At 35.2% G+C, this 11,078-nt stretch overlaps 1 protein-coding gene across 1 annotated transcript; it reads right to left on the reverse strand.

Annotated features, from left to right (window-relative positions):
• Positions 1-1,424: 1,424 nt before the first annotated feature.
• Positions 1,425-10,409, reverse strand: LOC7490510 (protein arginine N-methyltransferase 1.5). The gene is made up of 23 exons (XM_002324669.4): positions 10,046-10,409; positions 9,507-9,612; positions 9,263-9,372; positions 8,697-8,786; positions 8,521-8,586; positions 8,180-8,259; positions 8,012-8,087; positions 7,829-7,915; positions 7,291-7,375; positions 7,001-7,092; positions 6,828-6,863; positions 6,599-6,667; positions 6,190-6,255; positions 5,982-6,035; positions 5,827-5,901; positions 4,643-4,735; positions 4,443-4,546; positions 3,683-3,731; positions 3,507-3,593; positions 3,137-3,242; positions 2,336-2,423; positions 1,941-2,034; positions 1,425-1,770 (listed from the first exon to the last, which is right to left on the reverse strand). Exons 1-23 carry the CDS (start codon positions 10,184-10,186, stop codon positions 1,687-1,689), a joined length of 1,938 nt encoding a protein of 645 aa, XP_002324705.3. The 5' UTR covers positions 10,187-10,409; the 3' UTR covers positions 1,425-1,686.
• Between the last annotated feature and the right edge of the window lie 669 nt (positions 10,410-11,078).

Raw genomic sequence — 11,078 nt, forward strand, 5'->3', positions numbered from 1 at the left:
CTCCTTTCCACTCGTTAGCATTATCCATAACTGTTCACCTATGTACTCATTTCCACTCGTTAGCATTATCCATAACTGTTCATATATATAATGTTGCAATTTAAAAAGAATTTAAGATAGAATAATTTTGCAATTGTAGTTATAATATACAAAACTAAATTCTATTTTGTTTTTGGATGTTGTTTTTTTCTTTGTTTTGAATTTTTTTAATTAAAATTAAATTTAACATTTTCAAGCAACTTTTAATTAATATTTACATAAAAAAGTTGTCAACACTTGAAAATACATAGCATGACCCCTCCAAAAATTCATCTTGTGTTCCACCAATGTGCATAGATTATATGTAATATGATCCAACATTATAAGTTTATTATCTCTTACAATCTTTGCAATTAATTTAAAATGATAGAATTTGCTTACAACAAGGCAACAATGACTTTTAGTGACATCCTTGTATTTGGTTGTTATGTCATTTAACTTTTACCAGCTTTTGAACAAATCTTTGCAATTAATTTACACAAGTTATTATTTTATATATTTATTTATTTTTGTCATTATTTTATGCTTCTATACTATTAGTAATCTTTTCCGATATAATGATGATGGCTAGAGATTACTTATATTATACAAGTTTTTTTCGCTAAAACTTCAAGATATGCCATCAAAAGTGTTATTTAATTCAAAATAAATGCTTGATTTAGTTTTAGATTTTGACATGGTTTAGCTCTGAATTTTACTTCAAAATCTTAGTAAAAGTATATTATCTTTTTTAAAGTGATTAATTCTATTGGTAATGACGGTTGTTCATCGGTCACCCGGAGCAGCCAAATTTCGCAAATGGGTTATCGGCCAAGTTCTTCAAATGTTTTCAATGTTAAAAATCAACTGGACGCGAGATTACAATTGAAATTTCAAATCCGATGGATGCTACCTCGACTCAAACTCAACGGGGGCTACCAGTCTTGGCACTTTGCGTTGAACGCACAATCCAGTCATTAAGATTTGAGTTTCTATAAGATAGGGTTTCATTTAGAAATCTCGGGTTCAAACCATAGGATGGTCGGCATGAAAGTTGCTGCTTTTGGATGGTCTAAAGCTCATTAGATCTCGTCATGAAACAGAGAAGAAAAATGCTCATGCATACACAAATGTGCAGGTAGGGCAGTTAATAATCTCTTCTACAAAGCACTCAATTGATTGTCCAACAGGCCGGTTCGAGCTTGAAAGACTTGATGGGGCCTAGCTTTGCCAAGTCTCAAAGGTCATGTCCGTAGGACAACAGCTAAAGATGCAGCCCGAATAAATTACCAGGCCAAGAAAAAACAACAGAGCCCATGAGCAGGTCTCATTAGTTTGTGCGGTCAATTAAAATAATTTGTGAAAATCCATTTGCTGCATTCATTTCCCAAAAATGTTGTGGCATGTTAAAAAAAAAAAACATTCTGGAATTTCATTAAATGCTATATTTGACAGCCAGTAACTTGCACAACGACTCGCTTGAATAGGGATCTAAGTATATTTCACCCGCTCTTGCACAAGGGCAGCACAATTAACATAGTCTTACATCTAGTCGACCCAGAATTCATCGTCCTCCTAGAATGACTGACATCGTTCCTGTCCGCGGTATTGCAAGGGTACCCGCCCTTCATGACTATAATAAATGCTTCCATAAAATTTAGGAAAACCCTAGAGACCAACCCAGTATGAACGACCATTGCTGTTGTGAATAGCTGATGAGTTAGGAGATGCCACACACCATTCATACCAAACCTGCATCAAACAGATCATTTCGAGCATCAAGATGGATCCATCTTCTGCTAACAAGGATATGACTAAGAGATTCTTTATACACTACTCAATGCTAAGCAATAAAAAAGCTGTATGTACACAAATAATAATCATAATAAAAGCAGCAATTATGAAACCAATTACGTACTAACCTTAGAAGAACCACAACATCGCCAAAAATGTACTTCCAAAGGAGAACCAGGCTTTACGCAAACTGGTGTCCTAAGAGGGAAGAATATTGCAAACCTGGAAAATAGACAATCACCCGTTTACAATAATATTCAGGCACGTGTTCTCATATTTTAGACCTCACCAGTTATCACAACCAAAAAATTAAGCTAATACATGTTGAATTAACTAGAATTCTTTCAACACTTGCAATGCCAACCAAGCACATAAAATACAGGTGGGTATCTTGAAATATAAGAGAAGGGAATATAAAAATCATGATTGCAGGGGGGCAGTGAAAGGAACGCCCAATCCAAATATACTCATTGAACTTATGAACTGTGGATGAGTAATTCATGCACAAAATCAAATGTTATACCAGCTGAACATGTTTGGTGTCGCCATTGATGGTTCAATGCCAAGATGAACATCTTTGTAAAGCTCTGCATCAAAATAGCCAGCAAATCCTGTGCAAAAAAGAAAATACAATTTTGGCTTTCAAGAAACAATACTCCAAACTTACTCGTCTCAAAAGGTTGCAAGAAGTAACTTGTTTGTAGAAGAGAATCAACTTTCAATAGGATACCAGAGGATGATTGAACCTCGAACTGAGCACAATAGTGGAGTTATATGATGGTCTGCAGTTTAAGTTTTCAAAGTCCCAACTGCCTAGCTGGTTCTATATTCCTGATATATTTTAACTAACCTCGTTCTTTCCTCAACTATTTGCATGGGATCTTCACTACTAAGAAAGTGGAACCTCCATTGCAATTAGTTATTTCCATACCATGGTTCTCCATTTCATGATATATTTTGACTAACCATGAGTTGATCCAATCTTTCCTCAAACTATTTGCATGAAATCTTCAGCTACTAAGCAAAGTGGAATCTCCATTGCATTTAGTTATTTCTGTACCACATTTCTATAATGTGCGCACTCAAATTCATACACGTGTGTTCTTAACTTTGATTAAGTTAGGCATGGATCTATCAAAATTCAGTGTTCTCCTACAATGTTCAATTTCTAACTTGTCAAGAGTTTCAAGATCATACTCCAAACAACAGCAAATCAAATTAGTAGGAGTAGAAGTCAAGATTCCAGAAATGGTAATCAACTGGTAACACTATCTAACAGTAAAAACTTTACGCACAAAATAGGAATGACTTGGTTACAGCGTACCATGCACCATAGCTGATCCAGTGTCACTTGGTATCTCAAACTGCAACCTTTTGTAGCGTTGATTGCTTTTTTTGTTTGAGTAATCTGGGTGGGTAAATGTAAAGACCTGTACAGAAAAAGAATACATCAGTAGCTGAAACCATTTGATCTAAATGTTTTATCAGCTGAAGAAAGATCAGAAAGAACAATGCACAAAATACATAATTTGCTTAATTAATCATCGCCTAAGAATTCATTAATTGCTAAGAATCAAGAACTGATTAGATAAAAGGCCTGGCATGCAATGCAGTGGATTAGCCACTTCGATTTCACAAAGACATGGACCTAAACAGTGCCCAGATATCAATTAGCATGCTGTGAAGTGACTTACAGGTTGGGAAGGGGTGAGCCTTGCTATATTATGCATTTTGACAACATATGCAGTCTCAAAGTGTACAAGATCTTTGTGCGACTTAACCTGCACAAAAAGAAAAGAAAGAAAAAAACCAATAACATTATTCCAGTAGAAACAGGAAAAGAACAGAGGAAAAAATTCAAAGGACATACATCATTATATAGCTTGGCAGCTGTCAGTGGTTGGATAAAACTAGTGTACCTGGAAAAGAAAATTTTGGATCAAGAAGCATTGCACTTCACAATTTATAATTAAATTCCCAAAGTAATCTTCATGTTGGCTGCCAAACCAAGATTCTAAATATATTTCAAGGAACATCAATGTATAATGTTTAAGGATGTAACTGCTAGGTATTAAACAGATATACGGCATTGTGGTCAAAAAGAGGACCTGGATAGAATAAGAATCATGTCATATAATGGTCTGGTTTTGGCTGAGAAACCTTGTCTTTTCTGTAAGTGATTACAAGGTTCTGGGAGAAAAATTCCCATGTATGTTCCCATGGCCAATTTATATTTGACATCAACTCGGAGAAGATCCATAAGGCACACCAACAGAAAAGCCCCTTCTACCCCAAAATGGGCAGGATTAACTATTGATCAAGTGAAATGTTCATCACAACAGATTACAATCTGAGCCTGGAAATTTACACAGATCAATGTATCATTTTATGCTGCTCAATAAACTGATGATAACATGTCAAGATAAACACACAGAGAATGAATTGGCATCAATGAGGCCCTAGGGGGCCCAGGTAGAAAGATCACTTATTCAGGCCAATAACTTCCAATTGTTCTTACCTACATATGTGATGAACATAAACACATAGGCAACAGATAATTCACCATAACTTTGTACAATATATTAGAAGAACAAGTTTTAAAACAGTTCAACAAAAAAGATTTTACATACGATGATGGTATTGAGATTCCATCTTGCTTCAAGAACCTTTGGGCACCATCAAGGCATTCAGGCGATAGCTCATTGTCACCAAAAGAACCCAGTAATTCACTAACCTGGAAAGCAATCAAAAGAAGGCACGTACATGAGCAGGTAGTCATTAACATCCAGAATGATATGCCTAACAGATTAACCACAAAATAATCACATACCAAGATATCAGCTTTTTCAGGAGCATCCCAGAAACGCATATCACAAGAAATTATGGTAACAATATCTTCCCACCCTTCTAACTTAACCAAGCTCTGTTGCAACAAATACCATGTTACCTCTGAGATCCAAGATATTAGAGAAATATGATTAAAAAAAACACATGTGTTTACACATGTCTGAACAGTAAACTATATTGGATCTGTTGTAGTTCACTATATTGGATCTGTTGTAGTTCAATTCCTGAGGGATCCTCTAGCCTCGTATAATGAATGTCCAAGTTGATATTGTACAACAGTTTGCACACGCAAGCATAATATTTTTGGTAAACATAATCTAGGGGTGTTCACGGTCTGGTTTAGTCTGGTTTTGGTCAAAAAATCCAACCAAACCAGGAAATGATATTTCTTGAGAATATGACCCGGACCGAACCAAAAACCAGTTCAAACTGAACCGGTTTGGATCGGTCACATTTGGTTTTTGGAATTAAAAACCAGGAAACCATAATTTTGGACTCTTAAAAAGAATAAGTCAAAGAAAACCAAGCAAAAGAAAGGGGAGATCAAGTCTGGACTCTTAAAAGGACCCTTCCTTACTCAAGTATTAAGATCAAGTCTAAAACAATAAAAAAGAAAAGAAAAAAGCATGTTGAGATAAGGTTTAAAATAGGCAAGCCAAAGCCTAAGTCAAGCATAATCACATCAGCACTAGAAATGGTGGGCTACGAGTAAAGGAAGATAGAGAGAGGAGGGGAAAAAGTGGTGGGGAAAAATGGATTGGGTCTGCTACTCTCTGTCAAAGGAAAAGAACAGGGAGAACGAGAGAGAGAGATTGGAAGGGAAGGGGCAGCTGCTGTCAAAGGAAAATGGGAAAATATGGTTTAGGGTCAGGTTAAGTAAACTATTTATACCCCTTTTTTCTGCTCAAATTTGGTTTGAGCCGATTCGTTTTGGTCCGGTTCAATTGGTTTCAGCTTTCTGAAACCGAAACTGAACCAAACAGAGTGATTTTTTTGGTTTTTAAGTTGGTTTCTTCGGTTTTTTTCTCGGTTCGGTTTTTTCAGTTAAATTTTTTTCGGTTTTTTCAATTTAATTGGTTGATCGGTTTTTTTGAACACCCCTATAATGTACAACAGTTTGCACACGCAAGCATAATCTAAGACATAATAACTACCATTGGAACTCACATGAAGTGTGACAACTGCATTGGGATTTTTCTCCACGGCATAAATTTTCAGCTTACGTCCAGTTTCTTCAGCTGCCTGTAAGCAATTAAAGTGAATAATGAGACACAAATAAAAACAACCACAGGTTACAAGTTGCAGACGGCATGGGAAAACACCTGCAACGATGCCCTCACAAGAGGTCCACGTCCTGCTCCAACAACCATCAAAACCTGACCAAAATTTACAAATGCATAAATCATGTCTTAGCATCGCAACTACATCATGTTCATTTGGTAATAAATGTGGTACAAGAAGATAAACACCAACAAAATAGAAGTGGGCTGTCAGCCAAAATAGAATGTGAAAAGGCAAATGGTAGCTTACAGTGGTTGCACTTGCTTTGTCATCAGGGACCCTGTCCAGCAAAGCTTTACTGATTGCCCTTTGGTACTACAAAATACAAGCATGTGATATAAAATTATCACATCTGATAATCTGGAGATGGATACTAGATTAAAGCTTTTATCTTTGACCCATTTATCAATTGGAATATTTATAACCCAATTCAATCTCTAGGTTTTAATCTCGGCAGTGACAATCAATTCAGTACATTAAGCCTGTACTTGTCCGTGATTGAATATCCAAAGATGGTGACTATTTCAACTGCATCCCACAGCATGTCTTACCATATGTGTGTGTGTGTGTGTGTGTGTGTGTGTATGTATATATATATATATATATATATATATATATATATGAAGACAAACAGGTGCAAATTTAATATTAATCATACCTGGATGTATTTCATTGAGTCTCTCTCAAATGTCTCATATGTTTGGGCTTCTAGATTATCCATGAGAGGCTGAATTACAGTAGCAGATGCACCCAATAGTTATTTGAGGACAATGCAAGAAGCCACCAAAAAGAACAGCAGTGCAAAGACTTGACTTTGAGCAAAAATACATTGAGAAAGAATATTTAGACAATGAGATAAGACTAGATGCTGTGATGGAAAAGCTCACCTGCAACGGAGACTGTAGGAAATCCCTGTAACCAAGCTGGCATAAGAGATTAAAGCAGTCAAAAAAAAATAGCATGGGAAGAAAAGAAAGTAATCATCCCTATCTAACAGGGAAAATGATTTGGAATGGGGTGTGTTAGTGTGTGTGTGAAAGCACAAGAGAAAGCAATTTACTTCAAAACGTTCTTGCTCGGGAAGGGGATCCATCCTTTGGAAGAGAAAGCCAACATAGTCCAAATATGGCCTGAGGGAATGTCTTTGTGGACCTATAAACAGAAGCATGGATTAAGGCTGTCTACTATTGAAAAACACAAGTGTTTATGCACGCACACATAAATAAGAGTGATTATTATATATAAAGAGGGATGTTCAGGAAGTACATTCACAATCAAATAAGCATAACAGTGGCAATCATAGACATGTACACAACTTAAAAACCAACAGTAAAACTTACAGTAACTTACTTTCACCATTATTATCAAAATTATTGGCTGCTAAATCTGAACTTGGTCTGGGAATACTGTGTGCAGGTTTGCCAGAAATTACAATCTGAGAAGATATTTCCGAGGACCATGGTTAGTAAATTTGCATGCTGGCAATTATTTGTAATATCTGTGACCAATAATAGCAATTTATACGAGCAAAATCAAAATATAACAACAGAATACACTGGAATATGTGTCTCATAAGGTTTCCAAGTAAAAGTTGCTCTTCCTATGCAACAAGTAAAATATGTGCAAGTTTCTTAATACCGATCACCTTAAGATCAATCATACCAGGTCATCCATTAATATGACCATATCTGAAACTTGATTCAGAGAATTAAAATTGATGTACAAGAGTATGAGATGAAACACTCAAATCACTTGTGAGATATACCGAGTAAACTATTGTAAGATATACTGCTACTCAGCATGGAGGGAGAAATATTAGAACTCATCAAAAGACGGTAAGAAAAAAATTCATATGAGCAATGGAGCCAAGAAAAAATTCTTTATATACCTGTATTGAATGGTTAAAGAACCCAGTAATCAGTTTCTGATGGCGCTTTGACAGGCATGGGTAACCCCGTCCATTTGTTAGGAAGGACTGGTAAATTAAACAAAGCTCCATTTAAAACCCACACGGTTACAGGAGCAGCATGCAATCAATTAGTTTACTGTATAGATATCAAAATATACTCACATCCGTATTGATTATGGCTGCAGCAACAGTTTCTCCAAACCAACGGCCAAGTGAGTTCACTGAAGGCAGGGAACTCCTAGAGAACATGCAATTATTATCATTAATCAAATAAAGTTGGTGAAAAAACTGGCAACCATTAAAAAATAATGCAAGAGAGATTAGACTAACAAGATATCAAGTGCAATGGACAGCTGACCGTGATGTTCGCAGAGAAGACGAAATGAATTCCATAATTCCCAGGAATCAATCTGTGCATGAAAAGAAGAAAAAGAAGTTGAGCAACATAAAATGTTCTATTAAGTTTTCAATGAAAATAATCCCATTAGACCACATGGTATTCCATTAAAAATTATTTCAACCAAGCCAAATCCTTGTGCTTTGAAGATTTTAAGACCAGGTACAATTGTAAGATATATATATATATATATCTTACCATTTTGACTTGGAATGAATATTATAAATCTAATAAATTGAAAGAAAAAGGCAAAATGGAAAGGGAAGTCACTTACAAAACTAGTAGAGTTCGCATCCATAGCATCATCATCAGTCTTCACCAGAGGAATCCTAAGCCACAACTTTATTAAAGAAGTAATAAGAATAGAGACAATGACCAAAAGGAGAACAGAAATGAAATCACTAATCAAGGAAAAAATATTGAGAGATTGATTTGAATGAAGAAAGGTACCTGCATATTGTTTAGGCCCTGCAAGATCTGATTTACACACCTGGCATAATTAGCACAGGATGCACCCTTGGGAGGAGGAAGAATGCATGCCTGCAGCAGACAATGAGAGCCTTAACACCATAAGCTCTTAAAATGGTTTTTCTCAAAGAACCATATCTAGAGCACAAAAAACTACCACAGCACAAACATTAAAGATGAATGAACACCAGGAAGGGGATAAATGTTGCATGATGGGGTACACCGGAAAAGTGCAACAACCTGTGCCTTTTGTTTTCTCTAGGACAGACAAAAGTGGAAAGAAGACAACTATTGAAGATGCTGAACAGAAGAGGTATCAACATCAAATTTGTCTTGAACAAACTAATTTCTGTATGCTGATACACCTCCTATGACTGCCTTCTTATTGACATGGAACAGAAAAGGGTTTGGTTTTTAATCAAGTTTTTGGTTTCTCCACAATTTTCCAGTCAAAGTTGTGCCATGTGAGGGTAGTGGCAACTGAAATACATAGTAACTTTAGAAGAATAAAGTAAGGAAACAGTTTAAATTTCAGGATTGAAATTCACCTGTACAGATAGATGATTAGCCCACGCTATTTCTTGTTTCAATGTGGTTTCGGAATCCATCCGAAGTGCTTCGTCCTCTGAATCCAAGTCAATCCAAGAACTAATTTTTCCTGAGAAAAAACAAGAATTCAGACATGAGACAGAGAGTTAGAAGGGATGCATGCCATGAAAATTATAAAAAAAAAAAAAAAAAAAAAAACGAAGCAAAGTGCAGAATTAAAATGCGGTCTAGAAGAGTTGATACCAACAACATGACTGCTCCACTGGGAAGGACTCAAAACAAGGTCTGATGCAGCAAATGGAAGAACCCCATCTTTTTCCAACAAGCTGGGCCGATATGTGGGATTCATCTGTGCCAGCCACCAACCAGGTTGCATAGATATAATCACAAATATTATGCAATAACGTCAAAAGACCTCACAAAATACAGATATATAGATCAAATTGAATAATTGGCTGCTAAAATCATATATTCACAATATAAGCAAGAGCTTAATAACAATAAAAGTATAACTATAAGACGTTAATGTTGGAAGCCAAGCCTAGAGTAGGGTAGCGTAGCCTAGGAATAGAAGCAGCAATAAGAATAATGCTGCAGACTGCAACTGTGAAAAAGGCGAAAGGAAAGGCTGCCAAAACATCAATATTGAGCCTACTACCATTCACACAAATAATAAGAGGGAAAAAAAAAGGAGATATGTGAATGGCTAACTAGCCACCAGAAATCAAATTGTGTTATATTATATTAAAAAAATAAAATAAAAGGAAAGGAAAAGGACGAACCAGGGGAGCGACAACGAAATCGAAGGAGCCAGTAGAGAGGTTAAAATTGAGAAGCTGAGGAAAGTCATCGTTGAACTCTGTCTCCACTCCACAGTATCGAGATTGGCTCTTTTCAAATCCTGCTTTTTCACCCAGCGGCATTTTTGCTGCTTCTTCTTTTCTCCTCCCGCTGCTCAACTACTCCTCTTACTATTACTGCAAATGCAACTAGTGTATTGCAGACCAAAAAGAGTGGACTATATACTATTTAGTTAGGGTTCTAGTAGGGTTTTTTGAACTTAAAACTTTTCAATTTCAATAATTAAAAGAACCGTAATGGCAGCCACCGCCACCACAACCAACAAGACCATTATTATATTCTCCTATTGTTTTTTGTTTTTTAATTTTTAATTTTTCTTACTTATACTCGATCGGGGCTCCTTGGGCCATTCCATGTAAAGGCCCAAACCATTGATAACGAGAGCAAAGAAAAGGCAGCAATTGATTTGACCGACCTTGGGTTATGACTTATGAGTAAGCCGCAATTAATTAGATTGTTTTAATAATTGATTGGGGTCTTTTATAGTTTTCAGGATGTAAATTCTGTTTATGTAGATATTTTATTTTTTAATTGAAATGAAATATTTTAGTTTCAGAGTATTTTAGCATGTCATTTCAGGATTGTATATATATATACATATATATATATATATATATATTCAATAAATATAATTTAAATTCAAAATAAATTAATTATAAATTATGCAATACAAACACAATGTCAAACAAATATAATTTTAAAATTTAAAATATTTCTAAATAGTCAAAATTAAATAAATCTTTAACTTAAAGTAATTCAACTTAAATAAAATATCAAAATATTATGAAAGTAAAATGTTTTAACAAATATTTTAAATATAAAGTTAGATCAATGTTATCAAGGCTAATGGGATCTAAAGCATCCATTATTTTGCTCAAATTCCTACAAAGTATAAATATGAAAAAAACAACATGAATATAAACCATATATATTAATGATAAATCTAATTTAAAA

Source organism: Populus trichocarpa, chromosome 18 (genome assembly GCF_000002775.5).
Source record: "Populus trichocarpa isolate Nisqually-1 chromosome 18, P.trichocarpa_v4.1, whole genome shotgun sequence".
Classification (NCBI taxonomy): Eukaryota; Viridiplantae; Streptophyta; class Magnoliopsida; order Malpighiales; family Salicaceae; genus Populus; species Populus trichocarpa.

Bases quoted from the DNA above. Each gene is read 5' to 3' on its own strand.
- LOC7490510 (XM_002324669.4), bottom strand. From the start codon at position 10,186: ATGCCGCTGGGTGAAAAAGCAGGATTTGAAAAGAGCCAATCTCGATAC. The intron at 7,093-7,290 runs GTAAGTTACTGT...TTCTGTTTATAG, and splicing joins TTTTGATAATAATGGTGAAA to GTCCACAAAGACATTCCCTC. The intron at 4,736-5,826 runs GTGAGTTCCAAT...TTGTTGCAACAG, and splicing joins ATGCAGTTGTCACACTTCAT to AGCTTGGTTAAGTTAGAAGG.